The sequence below is a fragment of the Oreochromis niloticus genome, linkage group LG10 (assembly GCF_001858045.2).
Source record: "Oreochromis niloticus isolate F11D_XX linkage group LG10, O_niloticus_UMD_NMBU, whole genome shotgun sequence".
Lineage (NCBI taxonomy): Eukaryota > Metazoa > Chordata > Actinopteri > Cichliformes > Cichlidae > Oreochromis > Oreochromis niloticus.
Window position 1 is genome coordinate 2759332 of NC_031975.2, and position 20092 is coordinate 2779423.

Genomic DNA, 20092 nt, shown 5'->3' on the forward strand with positions numbered 1-20092 from the left:
GTTGGCTCTCTCTAGTGGTATACCGGGAGTAGTACGGCCTAAAGAGTGCCATGCTTGGTGAAAACTACATATCCCACAATTCATAGCATGCCTCTACCGAGTCAAACAATGGCGGACACCACTTCGTTTTATATGTCTTTTATTCGTGTTTCTAGGTCACAAAATACACTTTTAAGATATTTTCAGGCGAGAATGTAGGTGTGTAAACTTCAAATATCTGCTCGTTTTATCAAGACATCCCATATTAGCGACAATTCTCTTAAGTGTTGCTGATAGCCGGCTAGCTAGCTAGCTAGCTAGCGCCCCTTCGTGAAAAACCACCCAGGCTTGGCTGATAGTGAGGTGGCTAAAATTTGTTTAATCGCCCGATCGCTCGGCAAGGGTCTGTGTCTTAGCTGGACTTATTTTTCGTTTATATGGGCCGATGATGCTGGTCGATGTGGAAAAAATAACTGAGTTGTTTGGTGGTGGCGCTACAACAGAGGGCAGCTATCCACCGGTGTGTGACAGAAAGGACATGGCGCGAACGAGACATACAAGGCGGTGAGGCTACCGCCGATCAATCGTGGATCAGGGAAAGCGAAGGCAGGAGCGTGAGGTGAACTGAATTTCAGGTAAGAAGTTATGACCTGCACTCTATTTGGGTCAGATATAAACCGAGTTTAGGTGTAGTTTATTTAGCAGCAGTTCTCTTATGTGTTGCTGATAGCCGGCTAGCTAGCTAGCGCCGCTAGCATAGTTAGCTAGCACCGCTAGCGACCCTTCGTGAAAAAGCACCCAGGCTTGGCTTATATTGAGGCGGGTGAAACTCGTGTCAGCACCCGGTCGCTCGCCGACAGTATGTGTTTTAGCTGGACTTATTTTTCGTTTATATGGACCGATGATTTATTTATTTATTCATTTTAGTAACGGTATAAACAGTGAAAGGTGGTGGATTGGCCAGATGTAAACTTCAAATATCTGCTCGTGTTACCAAGACATCCCATATTAGCTCTGATGTTTTCGGTGCCTGCAAAGAGCTAGACAGGTAGCTAGCTAACCCGAGCTGGCTGTCTTTTTGACTCAGGGTCATAGCTGGACTTATTTTTCGTTTTTATGAGCCGATGAGGGTTTTTTTTTTAGTAACGGTACAAACAGTGAAAGGCGGTGGATTGTCCAGATGCTGGTCGATGTGGAAAAAATAACTGAGTTGTTTGGTAGTCGCTGACGCGGAGCTACAACCGAGGGCAGCTATCCACCGGTGTGTGTCAGAAAGAACATGCGGGGAACGAGGCGGCGAGGCGACCGCCGATCGACCGGTGGTAGATCGTGGATCAGGGAAACCGAAGGCAGGAGAAGCAGGCGGCTGCCGGTCGGAGCGTGAGGTGAACTGAATTTCAGGTAAGAAGTTATGACCTGCACTCTATTTGGGTCAGATATAAACCGAGTTTAGGTGTAGTTTATTTTCGTTGTGCTGACTTTTTACAATCAGTTATAATAACTCGTACTGCGTGGTAGCTAGCACGATGGAGTTTCTATACAGCTGTGTGCGCGCTAAGTTACTGATGTTGAACTTTATGACAGCCTCCCCTGTCATTCTCTCGCCTGTTCAAACTTCAGTCATGAAACTGATCAATGATCGGCTTTTCTCTCTTGTTTGTTTATCGCGCTAAACAACAGCAGCATGTTTAAGCTTGATCAGCTGTTGTTAGAATTCATTTGATTTTAATTTCTAGTATCAGCTGATGTTTGCTGGAGCCACAGCTGTAGAAGCGGCTGGTCGAAACCAGGAGATGACCTTACTGAATCATCAGAGCTGAACTGGTGATGGAGAAACAGGTTTACCTTTTTTTTAGGTGACATGAATGAGTTGAAGGGAAATTATGAACTGTTTCTGAGAGAAATAAACACCAAGCTCCTTTTTTTATTTAGCTGACAGCTGGTAACTGTGCAGGGGCGGATCTAGCAAAGCTTTTGCCAGGGGGCCAGGTAGGGCATTAACAGAGAAAGGTGGACACAAAGATATACTTTTCTTTCTTACTCTCATACAGGGAGTGCAGAATTATTAGGCAAGTTGTATTTTTGAGGAATAATTTTATTATTGAACAACAACCATGTTCTCAATGAACCCAAAAAACACATTAATATCAAAGCTGAATGTTTTCGGAAGTAGTTTTTAGTTTGTGTTTAGTTTTAGCTATTTTAGGGGGATATCTGTGTGTGCAGGTGACTATTACTGTGCATAATTATTAGGCAACTTAACAAAAAACAAATATATACCCATTTCAATTATTTATTTTTACCAGTGAAACCAATATAACATCTCCACATTCACAAATATACATTTCTGACATTCAAAAACAAAACAAAAACAAATCAGCGACCAATATAGCCACCTTTCTTTGCAAGGACACTCAAAAGCCTGCCATCCATGGATTCTGTCAGTGTTTTGATCTGTTCACCATCAACATTGCGTGCAGCAGCAACCACAGCCTCCCAGACACTGTTCAGAGAGGTGTACTGTTTTCCCTCCTTGTAAATCTCACATTTGATGATGGACCACAGGTTCTCAATGGGGTTCAGATCAGGTGAACAAGGAGGCCATGTCATTAGTTTTTCTTCTTTTAAACCCTTTCTTGCCAGCCACGCTGTGGAGTACTTGGACGCGTGTGATGGAGCATTGTCCTGCATGAAAATCATGTTTTTCTTGAAGGATGCAGACTTCTTCCTGTACCACTGCTTGAAGAAGGTGTCTTCCAGAAACTTGCAGTAGGACTGGGAGTTGAGCTTGACGCCATCCTCAACCCGAAAAGGCCCCACAAGCTCACCTTTGATGATACCAGCCCAAACCAGTACTCCACCTCCACCTTGCTGGCGTCTGAGTGGGACTGGAGCTCTCTGCCCTTTACCAATCCAGCCACGGGCCCATCCATCTGGCCCATCAAGACTCACTCTCATTTCATCAGTCCATAAAACCTTAGAAAAATCAGTCTTGAGATATTTCTTGGCCCAGTCTTGACGTTTCAGCTTGTGTGTCTTGTTCAGTGGTGGTCGTCTTTCAGCCTTTCTTACCTTGGCCATGTCTCTGAGTATTGCACACCTTGTGCTTTTGGGCACTCCAGTGATGTTGCAGCTCTGAAATATGGCCAAACTGGTGGCAAGTGGCATCTTGGCAGCTGCACGCTTGACTTTTCTCAGTTCATGGGCAGTTATTTTGCCCCTTGGTTTTTCCACACGCTTCTTGCGACCCTGTTGACTATTTTGAATGAAACGCTTGATTGTTCGATGATCACGCTTCAGAAGCTTTGCAATTTTAAGACTGCTGCATGCCTCTGCAAGATATCTCACTATTTTTGACTTTTCTGAGCCTGTCAAGTCCTTCTTTTGACCCATTTTGCCAAAGGAAAGGAAGTTGCCTAATAATTATGCACACCTGATATAGGGTGTTGATGTCATTAGACCATACCCCTTCTCATTACAGAGATGCACATCACCTAATATGCTTAATTGGTAGTAGGCTTTCGAGCCTATACAGCTTGGAGTAAGACAACATGCATGAAGGGGATGATGTGGACAAAATACTCATTTGCCTAATAATTCTGCACTCCCTGTATAAAATATTTAGCTTTTATTAAATAGTTATCTGAATCTTACAACCAAAGTTTGTATAATAATACACAAGATTGGCTGTAGACCATTGTTCATCATTCAGAACACTGTGTAAAAATAACAAAAAACAAAAAGTGAATGCAAAAGTGCATAAATATTTATTTTACGTGTTTGATATGTGTGGCGGGGCGTGGTCTGCAGTGCCGCTGCAGGGGAGGTGGACCCACCTGAGGGGCATCTGCAATCACACCTCTCGGGCGTAGTCTGTGCTCTCTCGGCTGTTTTTTGGGTGTGTGTCGGGCTGTGAGTTGAAAAGCTACAGCTGGCTGGGAGGGTACATCAACCATGTGTGAAAAGTGGTCCATAACGTACTGGTTCAAAGTGTGTTCGTGCAAACATTGTCGGGGTCTGCCGTGGTACAGAGGGACTTCTGCTTATGAACCTGTGTGCACAGCGTCTGCAAATCGGGGCTGTACAAAGTGACCTCATCTTTACCCAAAACTGTAAGCTGTCATCTGTGAGGCGCGAGCGGTGTTTGTTTTTACCATAATTCATGGTGGAGAATGGCTGCTCTTCTGAGTTTTGCTGTCTGTAGCCGTATGAATGGAAAACTACACAGATTAGCAGCGGCATAGGCACACATAAAATTTCTTCTGAAATTTTCGCTTTCTAGTTATTATTATTATTATTAGTATTATTATTATTATTATTATTATTTCGGCAAATGAATCGGCCTTTTGAGGGCCTAAACATGCTCGAAAACTCATGAAATTTTGCACACGCGTCAGGTCTGGTGAATATTTACGTATTTTAATGTCCGTAGACATGTCCAGGGAAAATTGGCTCAGTAGCGCCACCTAGAATAATGAGAAACGCGAGCCCCCGAGATGGGTATGACCTACATGTATAAAACTCGGAACACATATCTAACGTTCGGAGACGCACAAAAAAGTCTATTATGGCCATGCCCTAAACCCAACAGGAAGTCCGCCATTTGGAAGTGAAGGTGACATTTTGGCTCTAATTTTGCCATTTCCATGCCTCGAACTTTTGCGAACTCCTCATTGGAATTTCATCGTACAAGCTTCATATTTGGTCAGTGTCAACTACACACCTGGGCCATGTTAAATTGCGGAGCTTTTGAGTTTTCGGGTTACTGTGAGGCCGTGGCGCCACGGCGAATTTCGATGACTCGCCATGAAAATCTTATTGCCTCTCGTTCTGTCATACATTGTCCGACCTTGACCAAAGTGGACACATATGATAAGGCTCCACCCCTGAACATATTTCAACTGCCATATTTGACATCAGGTACAGCGCCACCTAGTGGGAACAGGAAATGTCATGTTTTACACTTTGGGGTACAGTATTGTAATGGGTGACATCTGCAGCCTCAAATTTCTCCAGGAAAGCCTTAAGGAGTTGGTCTTGGGTTACAGAGAAAACTGTGAGTTTTCGCTGAAGGGTGTGACCCCAGCAGCATGGCGAATATTGAGGTCTCGCCGTGAAGAAACAAATTAGTGTAACTCAATGAAATCCAATGTGATCAGTACCAGATTTTACAGGGATGATGTCAGACCCGCCCTGAACAGATTGATATGCCCATTGTCAGGAATACGTAGAGCGCCACCTAGTGGCACCAGGAAATGTCATGTCTTTCATTTTGTTGTACTGATTTTCACAGGTTCATCGTGGCCACCTCAAAAGCGGTGAATATCACCATCAGTCCTTCATGATGCTTCTGTGCGAAAATTGTGACTATAAACTGAACGGCGCACCCTGGTGGCAACGCAGTTCACCATGAAAGATGAAGTGGCTTTTGAGGGGCTTGAAAAGTTTAAAAAGTCTTGAAATTTGGCGCACACCTCTAATGTGATGAGGGATTTCTTTTTATATGTTCATTTTCCTTGAACAGTGCAAAATGGCTCCACAGCGCCCCCTACAAAATTTCAAAACAACAGCCCCTGCTCTGTGTTTTATGTATGAGTTTGAAACCTGGCAAGCTTATTGGAGATATCAAGATGTACAAAAAAGTCTCTTGGAGCAATATCCCAAATCCAACAGGAAGTCAGCCATTTTAAAATTAATGTGTAAATTTGGCGACATTTTCCCCTCTTTTCAGGCCTCATACTTTGACGAACTCCTCCAAGGGATTTCATTAGATTTACGCGATCTCCTGTGTGTGGAATCTAAAGACCTTTGTGATGTTAAATTGCGAAGCTTTTTACGTTCAGGGAAACGGGGTGGTCATGGCGGCACGTGGAGTTTCAATCACTCGCCAAAAAGCAGTAACCTGCTGTCGCTCAAAAACACAATGTCCAATCTCTCCCAAAGGTCGCAGGCGTGATGAGACTCGAGCTCGGAAATGTTTGTTATGCCATTTGTCAGTAATGGTTAGAGCGCCACCTAGTGGGACGACTATAATAATGGTTGAATGAGATGAAATTTTAGCTGGTGGTTAAATGCATGAATTCCATCAATGTGACATCAGATCGGAAGCGCTGGTTTTAGGTGTTGGGCTTGGCTCGACGCGCCGGGGGTGCGAGGGCCCTCATATCGCTGCTTGCAGCTTTAATTATTATTATTATTATTATTACGGCAAATGAATCGGCCTTTTGAGGGCCTAAACATGCCCAAAAACGCATGAAATTTTGCACACGTGTCAGGTCTGATGAAAAATTTCGTATTTTAATGGTTTTACATATAAGCATTGGAAAATTGCTCTAGAGCGCCACCTATGCCTTAAAAAATGCAGCCTTACGACCACATGGTTTGAGCTACATGTATGAAATCTGGGACATGTATGTATCATGCCAAGCCGAACAAAAAAGTCAATGGGCCCATTGACGCAAACCCAACAGGAAGTCCGCCATTTTGGATTGAAGGTCACATTTTGGCTCTAATTTTACCATTTCCATGCCTTGTCCTTTCGCGAACTCCTCCTTCGGATTTGGTCATACAAACTTCATATTTGGACAGTGCCAACTACACACCTGGACCATGTCAAATTGCGGAGCTTTTGAGTTTTCGTGATACGGTGAGGCCGTGGCGCCACGGCGAATTTCGATGACTCGCCATGAAAATCTTATTGCCTCTCATTCCCTCATACATTGTCCACCCTGCACCAAAGAGCACACATATGATAAGGCTCCAGCCGTGAACATATTTCAACTGCCATATTTGACATCAGGGACAGCGCCACCTAGTGGGAACAGGAAGTGTAATGTTTTACACTTTGGAGTACAGTATTGTGATCGGTGACATCTGCAGCCTCAAATTTCTCCAGGAAAGCCTTAAGGAGTTGGTCTTGGGTTACAGTGAAAACTGTGACTTTTTGCGAAAGGGTGTGACCCCAGCAGCATGGCGAACTTTGATGTCTCGCCATGAAGAAACAAGTTAGTATAACTCAAAGAAATCAAGTCTGATCAGAACCAGACTTTAAAGGCATGATGTCAGACCTGCCCTGAACAGATTGATGTGCCCATTGTCAGGAATACGCAGAGCGCCACCTAGTGGCAACAGGAAATGTCATGTCTTTCACTTTGTTGTACTGATTTTCACAGGTTCATCGTGGCCACCTCAAAAGCGGTGAATATCACCATCAGTCCATCATGATGCTTCAGTGCGAAAATTGTGACTTTAAACTGAACGGCGCACCCTGGTGGCAACGCGGTTCACCATGAAAAATGAAGTGGCTTTTGAGGGGCTTGGAAAGTTTAAAAAGTCTTGAAATTTGGCCCACACCTCCAATGTGATTAGGGTTTCTGGTCATGTCATCATTTTCATTGAATAACGCAAAATGGCTCCACAGCGCCCCCTACAAAATTTCAAAACATCAGCCCCTGCTCTGTGTTTTATGTATGAGTCTGAAACCTGGTAAGCTTATGGAAGATATCAAGATGTACAAAAAAGTCTCTTGGAGCAATATCCCAAATCCAACAGGAAGTCAGCCATTTTAAAATTAATGTGTAATTTTGGCGACATTTTCCCCTCTTTTCAGGCACCGTACTTTGACAAACTCCTCCAAGGGATTTCATCACATTGACGCGATCTCCAGTGCGTTTAATCTAAAGACCTTTGTGATGATAAATTGCGAAGCTTTTTACGTTCAGGGAAACGGGGTGGTCATGGCGGCATGTGGAGTTTCAATCACTCGCCAAAAAGCAGTAATCTGCTGTCACTCAAAAATACAATGTCCAATCTCTCCCATAGGTCGCAGGCATGATCAGACTCGTGCTCGGAAATGTTTGTTATGCCATTTGTCAGTAATGGTTATAGTGCCACCTAGTGGGAGGACTATAATCATGATTGAATGAGATGAAATGTTAGCTGGTGGTTAAATGCATGCATTCCATCAATGTGACATCAGATCGGACGTGCTGGTTTTAGGTGGTGGGCGTGGCTCGACGCGATGGTGTGCGAGGGCCCTCATAACGCTGCTTGCAGCTTTAATTTATATTAAGATTTAAAAATCTAGTTGTTTTTGCTTTCAGAACTGCACATGATTGTTTGCAGCCAGCAGGTTGTTAATGCTGTCCATCGAGTCTAACAGTACCTCAGCTAACGCCAGCTAACAATGTTAGCTCGGTAATAGTAATAAATCACATAGTACTTTACATAGTTGTAAAAAGCATGACAATATATCAAGTAATCCAAAGTATTCACAATACGTTACTCACATTGAGTAACTTAAGGGAATACGTTACAAACTACATTTTGGGCCATGCATTCTGTAATCTGTAGTGGAATACATTTTAAAAGTAACCTTCCCAATTCTTATTATATATTATATTATATTATATTATATTATATTATATTATATTAAACTATTTAGTGTGACTGTTTTGCTTTTTAAAAATATTTTGTTGAGAATAAAGAGTTACAAAACTTCAGTGGATCAACGAACTTTTAAATCAACTAAATGTTTCAAATTTCAGTTTTCTACTTTTCATTGCTTTAAATGTTTCATTCCTTTTTCATTTTTCTGTTTCAGATAGTTTTTTGTGTCAGTTTACTTATGTTTTAACAAGGTTTAAGTTCTGTTTTTACTTGGCTTTGTGTTGGTTTAAACTTTTGCTCATTATATCATGGGACTATTTTTAGGATCATAAGTTTAAAATTAAAAATTGTTTGAATTGGGAATTGTTGAATGTTGTCAGTGCGTATGCCCCATAGGTCGGACTGAATTCTCAGTTTGAAAAAGAGGAATTCTACAATAAGCTGGATGAAGTGATAAAAACAAAAAATCTTTTGTCTATTGAAGTTTGACTCAAGCAAACTTTAATAGAGATGTAGTGGAAGGGAACAGAGGTGTTAGGTGGGTACTGTGTTAAGGAGATAAATGCAGATGGACAGATGGCAGTGGATTTTGGGAAAAGAATGTAAATGACTGTGGGGAATACTTTGAGAAGAGGGATGGGTGATGTATAAGAGGGAAGCAAGGTGCACAGGACGACTACGTCACATGCAGTGAGTGCAAACTTGAAGAGATAGGAGGAGGCAAGGTGTGGTGGCAGGCCAGAATGTAGTTGGGCAATATCACATGGTGTTCTACATCTATGATGCCTTTGGACATCAAGAAGAAGAACCAAGTATTAAAGGCAAGTATTAAAGGGTGGAAGTTAAAAAGAGAAGACTGTTGCTCAGAGTTCAGGGAGGAGTTGAGACAAGCTCTGGGTCGTAGTGAAGGGTTACAGGGAAATTAAAGCTTTAGTGCTGAGGGAAACTAGCGAGAAGTCATTCAGTGTATCCTCTGGATAAAGGAAAGGGAACAAAGATAGAGGTGGAAATGTACTAATAAGTCAAAGAATTGTGCTGGAACTGACCTAATGAATGATAAAATGAAAGAGAGAGGAGGCTGGATGAAGGACAGTTAGTGAATCAGGAAGCAGAGTTAGGAGGAAGTGAGGCCAGCTGTGAAGGGGATGAAGAGTGTGAAAGTGGTTGGCACCCGTGGAGGTATGTCCAGGAGAGAGGGCAGTGGACCTTTTAACAAGACTGTTTAACATAATCCCAGACAGTGAGAAGATGCCTGAGTGCTGTCCTTTGTTATATTTTTAGTTTTGAGTTATTTAATTTAAGTTTAACTTTGTACTTAACCATGTCTAACAGCCATTTTAGAAACATTCAGGAACATTTTTAAGGTGAGTTGTTGAGTTCTTGTTGCTTCTCATTACAGCCGTCTATCCCCATCTTTGAGATAAGCACTACCATGACTGTCTCCTGGATATCATGGGCTTCTCTCTTCTTCATCTGTTTATTACCCTGCACGATGGGAGGTGAGCATTCATTTAATTTTGTCAATGACTTCCAAGTTTTATTTTTGAAAGTTGCATGCCAGTAACAGACCTGCCCAATAACAAGAAGAGGGGGAAAACCTTAAAATATGGAGCGGCTTTATTTTTGAAGAACAAAAATAATTAATAGACAGTGTAATCTGAAGAGAAAATACAGAGGAAATCAACATGATCAGAGCTTCCACCTCAGCTATCACAGTTAGAGTTGATAGATTTTGAGGCATGTCCACATTTCTCATACAGTCAACCGCACCAGGCATAGGGTTTCATTCGACATGCTGAGAAAGACACTGAACACTACACAGAATTAGGAACTTGGGTTAAAAGCACTCTGTAGACAGATGTAGTCATAAGATCATGGAGTCACTCTCTCCTCTGTGCAGGGAAATACGTGATCCAGCTTTGCCACTCTTCACACAAATGAATCGAGTGAACCGACAAGTACAAACATATCCCTGGATGTGCTTTATTTTTTGTCAGATAACACAAACCTAACATTTTTAGATGACCTCTGATGTCTGATTCCAGCCTGTGACACTCTGTAACTATGTAGCAAATCTTCCTGAAACCTATATTTCAACAGCATGTTCGAACCTCTCGCTATTAAAAAGGATCAGTCTTTACCTATGATGCTGTCTTGGGAGAAAAACACATATCAAATCTATAATTTTAGTAACATGTCAACAGCTGTGCTCAGACATTTGTTTAATCATGTGACTAACAAGGAAAATTTTTCTTCTAGGATTGAACAACAGTGAGAAAATATTTTACAATGTCAGCTTTGATGCTTATCAATTGAAGGATCAGTGCTGTTTTGTGTCGTGTTTAACTTTCAGCCTTGTCAAAAGCCAACACAACAAAACCAATGGCCTTTGTGATATTTACTTACCTTGAACAAACAGCTCTCAAGCACCATATTGAAAAACAAAGCAGTATGTACGTCTATAGCCTGCAGCATGCATTGCATTGTCATGTGAGAAGGAAAAGTTCAACCAGTTTCCTCACTGATTGATGTCAGATGCACTTCCATATTTCACTTGTATTTTTTAAACATTTATGTTTAAAATGATGTGATTTTCCAACACCACACCTTTATACACCTTTCATAATAGTCTACTGTAGTTAAAAAAACTTCAGTTTATAACAGAGTTACTGAGTATATTTATGCATTTGTCCAAACAGCTAATTATGTGCCAGCGTAGTGTTTAAAACCCTGCATATGCAGGAGCTTCAGGCAGTTTTCACATCAAACATTAGAATAAGTTAAAATTCACTGAATCAGAATTCAGTGGAACATTTTTAGGATTTGATATAACTGGAGATATAACTGGTAGTAATCTTTGGAGATGTGTAATGAAATCATGTCAACACACAGCAGAATCTCAAAAGAATGTCTCCAACATTTTAGCATTGTATTACATGAAGAAGAATGTGTATTTAAAGCAAATTTAAACCATTCCCAAGAATGAATGTGGCCCTTTTAAGCGAATGTCACATACACTTTGAGATCATGATATGAAATATCATTTTTCACATTGTAAGGCCAAAGGTATTTTCTAAATTGCAGAATTAGGGTTTTTATCAAAGTAAAGAAATATGTTTTATATGATCTTCTTTGGTAGGAACTCATTCAGTCAACCAAAATGTGCAGAAACACCTTTATGTTCCACACTATGTGTAAATGACAAGGTTTCAAATCTTCACATCTATTCTCTTTCAAACCTACCAGTGACAAACCAGTTTCAGCTGGAGCCGATGACTGCAGCAGTGCTTAAAGGCTCCGATGCCCAGTTCATCGCCAGAGTGACCGGATCATGGACTATCATGACCTGGATAGTTGGAGGGTTTCTGGTCCTCACAGTAAATGGAAACACTACAATATCTCTATCAGAGCAGTATTCTGCTACATTCTGCTCCAGTGATAACAGCAGCTGTGTGGAGTTCACCATCCATAACATCAGCCGCTCACTGTCCGGGCCCGTCACCTGTGCTGTTCAAGGGTTATTTGGAGAAAAGACAGCACAGCTTTATGTACAAGGTGGGTTCATAAACATGTATCAGACATTTTGAAGTCTGGTGATTAAAAGGCTAGTTCATGTATCGGTTGACCTCTAACCTCAATGTGCAGTCAGTCAAACCTAAAGGAGGATGTTACCTTCAAGGTCTTTACCCTCGCACTGTATGTATTTTCACACCATTGTTGTAATGACTGGAGTGTACTCTGGAGGACAGCAGTGAGCACTGATTTCCAGGCTTTTCAACGGCCTCCCGCAGCAGCATCTAATCATAAAGAAGATCTGATGAGAAAGAGAAACAAAAAGCTTTAAACCTAAAATGAAAGTTGAAACAATCATTTCTGTGACACTGACAGAATGTTAGATGGTAACAGGACAACCTGTGTTATTTTATTTTAATTTGATAAATGTAGTTGGATAAAATTAGCATCACACATGCACAGTTGCAGTGATTTAATAAATGAACCAGTTAAACAGTTTATTTAGACCCTGGCTGACAATTATGAATAAATTATCTCAGTTATTGTTGTGGAACTTCAGGATTTACAAAAAAACCAGTGAGTCTTTTATATTTTCCAGTTTAACAAAGTGTAAACCTAATAAAACCATGGCAACAGTGACTGAAATAATTCCTTAGGTATTCCCTCTTTTGTGATGAGTTTATCTGTAAAACAAAAATTAAAACCCTGTACAATAAATATGTTGTAGGCTTAGAAAGATTTAGAAAGCTTGTAAAGTGGCAGCAGTTCAGTTGTATGTGAACTCAGCTCTGACATCTGTCCAGCTCAGATGTTGTCCTGGGTCCTGAATCTAGCAGTTTTCTGGATAATTCTGCCTCAAGCCAAACTTTTACACAGACAGCAGTATGGAGTAAAATATGCCTCCTTCTCTACACACAAAGAGCTAAGTGTGACTTTCATCTGTTGTTAATCTGGGTCCTGGTCTGCCTGTTAATGGACATTGATTGTGAAGCACTGATGGAGAGCTGTCTCATGAAGTTGATTAGAATCTTATTGCTTTTCTGCAAGGGGACATTAACGAGGGACACTCACAGTGAACATTCTGGTTAAAGAGAGTTTCACAGTGAAACAATACAAGTTCCTGAATAGGAGCACCCCAGTAATGATCTGGCCCTTGTCAAAGACGCTGTGGTCTTTACACCTGCCTATTTCTCCCACATCCCACATGGTGATCTGGCCATGTGTTACCTGGTAATTTTCAGTGTCCATATTAAAAACAGTCCCTGGAAATCTTGTTTGGCCCTGGCAGTTGAACTCTGGGGGATAAAGTCAGTGCACAGCCCTATACTGAAGAAAACGATGACCGTACCCCTAGTTGTGCTTCTGAGCTCATTCTAAAAACTATTACTTGGGGCGTAGTCAAAGATTGTAGATGAGAGCTGGGTCACTTTGACACAGAAGCTAATATTTCAGGTTTGTGGTAAAATTGCAAAAGTGCAATTGGTCCTAACACGTTTTACAGGGAGTAAAGGCTCATTTAGAGTTGTGCATGGATAAACATGGACTACTGCTGATTGGTAACATTGCAACAGTTTCCTCCACCCAGTCCCTTTATGTAACATATTTAAAAAATAAAGAAGTCAACAAGCAAATACTGCATTTCGGCATTTAATAAAGCACACAGAGAATCAAAGCCCCAACATAACACAAAGGAGTGCCAGACATCTCCAGTCTCACTATGGTGCAGGTTAAATGAAGTCTGCTGTTAGAAAACAATAATTTCTTATTCAGATATAAGAAATTATTATAAAATATTACCCGCACATGAGTACAAGGTGTATTTGTCAGCAATTGTTTATAGCCACAGGTTTGTTTCTCTGGTGTATATTTATTAGAGCAGGATGATGTATTTGGAACTGATTGCAGTGCAACATGTCACTCAGCTTAATGATAATTTGAGGAAATAACAAAGCCCACTCTGAGAGATATAGTGAGTGAAAATGTAATTAACCTCAATCAACATTTGACAGTGGTTTATTGGTTGTTTGAATGCATTACTACATTGACTTCTATACTAAACGTGAATCTCTGAATCTCAGCTGGAGGAAGTTATGAGGAAGTCGATCTCTGCTTACATGACTTTACTGCTGATTTTTGGTCTTTTCATGTGTTTTAAGGGCAATGTTAAATATAGGGAACAACTTTCTTCTATATTTTTCAGTTTATTCTTCAGGTCCAATCATGAAGCTAAGAATTTATTGTGGACACAGCACATTGTCGCCACTCTTTGATTACACTGAACAAGGTCAGAAATGGGTTTTCTTCAGGACCTAAACTCTCCTTTGTCTTTCTCAGAGAACGGAATGATCAACATCACAGGACCGAGCATGAAGGTGATGTATGACCAGCAGGTAGAGTTCCAGTGTGTAACAGCTGGTTGGTACCCCAAACCTACAGTCACATGGACTCTAAATGGTAACGCTATGAACAGCACCCTGGACAACTTCACCGATAATGGGGATTTCTTTAACTCCACCAGTGTACTAACCTTCCAGGCAGTCAGAGACACCACAGTCAAATGTTTGGTGAGCATCCCAGCACTGACATCCCCGCAATCAACGTTTCTCTTCTTAGTAGTTGGTAAGAAACTCTTACTTACTTTTTGTGTATAAAGTTGAAAATGTTTAACAAAGAAGTTACAAGTCATGACTTCTGCCCACCTAAGCTACCTTCAGAAACAAGAGGATCTGTTTTTGAGTCATATCCTCTATCTGTGTTACTGCCACTACTTTACACTTTAATTCCAACAATGTTTGCAATGCTGCCAATCTGACCAAAGAGTGTAGATTAGCAGAAAACTGTCATTTTATGTGCAAAGCGATCCCTGTGTAAAACAAACATGTTAGTATTTTTCATTAAACTTTTGATATGCTGCACTATTTTTTGCTAAACCTAAAACAAAATGTTGCCTTTTTTTTTTTTTTTTTTTTTAAATCTAAAAGCTGTTGTAAATCACACTTTTAGAAAAAAGTTAGATGTACGTGCCCTCATGGTGAACTTCAGACGATTTTGGTGCAGTAGATTAGAAGCAAGAGAGCAATAAACTGTCACCTTCCAAAACACAGTTTACAACATAATTTCACGACTGAAACTTTTCTAATTAAAACTAAATCTAAAATAAAGGTCTAACCTGGTAATCTTATGATGTAATAGAATTTTATCATAGGTCAAGTCTGGACAGTCATGGACCCAATGTGAGGCAGTGGTATAGCTGGAAACTGTCCATGTATTAGGATCATTACTCACAAAAAGTAATGTATCACACGTTACTCACTGTTTTCTTCAAAAGTAATGCAGTATGTTATTTTATTACTCACTGGAGAAATGAATTTTTTACACTACTTGTTACATTACTTTCTCATTACTTAATAATATTATTTGAATTGTATCGTCTTGTTGTCCGCACACCAACACAAATGTGTTCCCTAATGAAAACAATATTTCTTTCACTTCTTACGTATGAACACAAACCCGACAATAACAAAGCAAAGATGAAAACCAGCCTAAAGAGATTTCAAAGTGATTCTGCTTTAGAAATATGTACAGGCAGCTAGCTTAGTGTTAGCGAGCTTTATGTGCAGATGAGACAAAAGTTCAAAGAGCCAAAGCTCTGTTAGCATGATAACACGTTTGTTTCTGTCCCGGATGCAGTTTGGTTTACCACCATGCTCGCGTCCTGTTAAGCAAGCAAAGAAGCTCTAACCATTTTCCTTCTCCTGAAATCCACTGACTGCTGCATGAGTGTGCAGGAAGAATGTTGGATTCTTTTTCCTTTCTATCCACCCGGCATGCAGATAACTAATGAATGTAATGTTAGCCCAGTAACATGTCACATTACTATGTTACTGAAAAATATAAAGTGATTACAGTCATGTATTACTGTAACATATTACACTGATATATTATAATCATATAAGGAAATAATTATATTTTCATGTTTTTTTCCATATGGAGGCAAATCTCACATGGGATTATAAGACATACAGTCTCTCCAAATAATGCGAGAGAAATTTTTTTCCACTTTGATTATTTATGCCTAATAGATTCCTTAAACGTGCATAAACTTGATTCTTCATACATGAAGGTCCTAACAATGATTTAAGTGTTAGAAGTAATTGGGTGGAGTGTTCCTTTAATGAATAACCCTGAAAAAGCATGACAGGGTGAATGATGATATTTACTATTTGCCTTATCCAGTATAACAGATTATTTCTGCTGTATGCTCAGATCTTATGAATAAGTGAAAATCCACAGATAGACATAAAGATCTAATGTATCAGATCTGATAAAAAATTAAATTAAATAAACAGACAAAAACCAAACAAAAAAAAAAAAATTCAACTTATAACGTAGAGCAATTACCCTAACACCAATAGCCCTGAATGTCTGGTGCCAGCCAAGATGGATACAGATATTACATGGATTCCATGCTGCAATATGCAAAGAGGAAGAAGTGACATTTCTACCAGGAAGTAAAGCGTCCCGCTTCAATAAATAGAGTAGAATAACAGCTTCTGAATGCCAAATTTGAGGTTTTTTGAATCTTGTCTCTGTATGATATCAGTAAGAAGAGATACACCTAATATGGTCATGTTCACTGTCATTATGCAGTGCAACAGGGCTAAATATTTAAAATGAGTTGGTATTATACTCATCTAGTTCCCACACCTTTTAGGTTTTTTGTTAGATGCCTCAAAAAAGTATCCAGTTAACACAAGCTTTAGACATTCACATTCTGTTCTACATAATTAAATATGTAATTAAACATGCCACGCTTTTACTTCTCCCAGAGAAGAGGAAAAGACCACAAAGGTTGTCATCAGTTCTCATTTGTCAAGAGAACCACAGTCGTGCTGTCTTCCAGGATGTCCAGTGGGACATCCTGGAAGACAGCACGTTTTGTTTTTGTTTTTGTGAGGGATAGCCAACCAGATGAAGCAGTGTAATGTGTAAAGCATAAAAGAAGTGTGTGTGTGTGCATAGGTGTGTGCTTGCTCATAGGGGGTCATATGATCATTCGGTTTTTCTCTGTATGTATTATTGTAGGATCTACGTTACATATAAAGCACCTTGAGGCGACTGTTGTTGTGATTTGGCGCTGTGCAAATACAATTGAATTGAATTGAATTGAATTGAACCAAGGCACAGAGATACATAGGGATTAGTTTGGACACTGAGGTTTAAATAAGCAGAAAATTTTCCTTTCCCTTCCTTTTAGGTGCTTTTATTGACCAGTTTAGCGTGACAACCAAAAGCTTTAAATTTTTGAATTGCTTTCTCTTACTTCTGATCTTTCTCCTGCAAAAGCTCCTAATTGGACTGTGTTGATAGCTGTGGTTGTGTCCTTTGGAAGTCTTGCTCTGCTGGTTTTGCTCATCATTGGAATTTGGTTCTTCTACAAACGCAGGAAAGAAAAACGTAAGGGTCTCATTATTTCATTAACTACGTAGATTCTGTGTCCCCACAATCACAAATGTTGTACTAACAGATGATGAACACAAATACAGAAGTCACTGTTTCGTTTGTTAACTATGAGTATCTTATTTCTGAATCTGATTTTAGAAACAAACTATCAGGATGAAATGAGGTAAAAGCCAATTTAAAATTATTCTGTCATTTAATTTATTTATTAACCAATGAACCTTTTTCTACATACAGTGAAACGGTCTGTTGTTGATATTTGTGTGCTGTAGGAGAGTGAGGACACAGAGCCAGTTAAGTGGTGTGCATGGACCCAGAAACAAAGAAGGACAAGTGAACACAACATATGTGCCGGAGGGTCAGACAAGTAAGACTGAACACAAACACACAAGCGTTTAAAAAGTTACTCGTGTACTGTACCAGTGTCTAACAGATAAAAGGGTACTTGTTCTTGTACTTTGCTCTTTGGTGGAAATCTCTGAACAATCTTAGAGGTAATCCAATTATCCAAAACCATCTGATACACTTTGAATATGCTGTTCAAAGTATGTAGACCTCTGAGGCTCAAGGATAGTTTACCTTTTTTGCATAGTTGGTAATCCATCCTTGTTTTCCTGTTTTGCTTCTCTGTCCGCAGGTGTTCCTACTAGTGAAATCACTGACAATGGCGTATTCCAGGTAAATAGCTCCAGTAATTTAGATCCTGGTCTGGGTTTTATGCAGCAGTAGCTACACATGCTAGCTTATCAGCCTGTCCAAGCTGACATTGGGATGGGTTGATAGGCTATCCCAATGTCAGGCAGACAGTTCACCAATCAATCACAGGACTGTTATTGGACAATAATAACTGATAATAGAAAGAGCAGTTTTGTTGGGTTTGTGACTTTCTTACAACTCCTTTTCCTACAGCTACACTGTATTGGTGACTTTGGTGGAAGCAAAGAGCAAAGACGTGTTACAGTTCTCCTCTATGCCTTTTTTCTTCATAGAACAGGTCTAAGAGTCAGCCATGCTAGCAGCCCAGTGAAGCTGTAATTAGACAGAGCAGTGTTTGAGCTAAATGCTAAAGTCAGCATACAGTGCTTTTCAGAAGACCAGTTTCACCACCTTAGTTTAGCATATTAGCAAAATACTATTTGTTTAGGGGTAAATATAAAGGAGTACATTGTCTAATTTGCAGTTTTTGGTGGGGAAAAAATACTTGAATTACCTTGAAAACGTTAATTTTGATCACATGATGACACAAGGTTATGTGTCACTGCTATGCTAATCCATTCAGTAGATGTTGAGATATTTCACTGGTATTATAGAGAACAGCAGTTTATCTGTAAATGCTTCAGGACATTTTAATGAAAAACAAAAAATGTTGATCTCTTTGTTAACTGACTGAGAGTTACGACAGTTACCTTAGGTAGAGCCACAATACTAGCTAAACAACAATTAATGCTTTACAGTTCAATGTCAGTCTATCTTCTGTCTGGATCTTCAGCCTAAAATATGAACTCTCATCACGTCATGATTTTAGATACTTGTGCTTTTTAGGTTTTTATGGACCTTCGACCGAACCATTTTATCCTTGAGTCCAACTAAACATTTGACCTACTTTTTTAGATGTTCCCTCTAGACTTTCAAAAGATATCATGCGATAAAATGTATAATGCCTCCCTTAAATAGAGCTTTTCCAGTCAAGCAGCAGCAGTTTGTATGCTTAAGTGATTCAAGTCTGTCTTCATAATGTCATCATACTCCAGTGAACGCACTGGAGAGCAACTTCAGTATCTTGCTCGAGGATACTTTGACATTTTGCTATGCAGACTGAAGCAGCCAGGAATCAAACCATCAGCTGACCTGCTCTACTTCCTGTGGCAAAGTCACCCCATAGAGAAGCATTGATTTTTCACAGTTAAACCTTTGTTTCATGCTGTAATGTCATCTCATGGATTGCACAAATAGAATACCAGTTTTTCTAGTATTGAATCCATCTAATCTTTGGAACCATAGTCCTTACATAAACCACAGTGAATAACATTGGGCAGATCACTTGACACAGGTGGCATACATTACAGTCCAACTTTTGGTTACTCATGCTGTATGTCATTGGAAATGCTGAGACTGTTTTGATTTATTCAGATCATTTTGCTGTGGTAACTGAGCAAACATGATAATGTATTCATGTGGCTTCATTTCTGCATTCAACCACATTTTTTTTTATTATTATAACCTTTATTTAACCAGGAAAAATAATCCCATTGAGATTAAGAACCTCTTTTTCAAGGGAGTCCTGACCAAGAGGCGACAACACGTTAAAAATTACAAAGTTACATACATATTGTAAAATAACAATTACATTTTAAACAACAATTTTCTCTGGCTCTCTCAATCTAGACTTAAAAGCATTTAATGAAATAAGATCTGCTATCTTCCAATCTTTTTGCATCTTGTTCCATGTGGATGGGGCAGCATAACTAAAAGCCCTCTTTCCCAGTTCAGTTCTGGCAAATGGAACATTAAGCAACAAAAGATCGCTTGAACGCAAGCTATAGGAAACAGTGCTTTTCCGTGTGAGCAGATCACAAATGTAAGTGGGCATTTGACCAAGCAGGGCCTTATAAATAAAGATGCACCAGTGAGCAAATCTCCTGGAGGACAACGAAGGCCACCCCACACGAACATACAGATCACAACAATGGGTCAAAGCCCTACAGTTTGTAATAAACCGTAAAGAAGCATGATATACTGAATCGATCTTTTG

At 39.9% G+C, this 20092-nt stretch overlaps 1 protein-coding gene across 1 annotated transcript in view; it reads left to right on the forward strand.

Moving 5' to 3' along the window:
- The window catches only part of igsf5a (immunoglobulin superfamily, member 5a), a 52664-nt gene that overhangs the window by 31711 nt on the left and 861 nt on the right, over nt 1-20092 (forward strand). The window contains exons 2-8 of the mRNA XM_005454605.4: nt 9767-9866; nt 11614-11922; nt 14215-14499; nt 17227-17337; nt 17482-17506; nt 17613-17707; nt 17978-18018. Of these exons, the coding sequence (XP_005454662.2) occupies nt 9767-9866; nt 11614-11922; nt 14215-14499; nt 17227-17337; nt 17482-17506; nt 17613-17707; nt 17978-18018 (966 nt within the window). The remainder of the gene's footprint in view (nt 1-9766; nt 9867-11613; nt 11923-14214; nt 14500-17226; nt 17338-17481; nt 17507-17612; nt 17708-17977; nt 18019-20092) is intronic.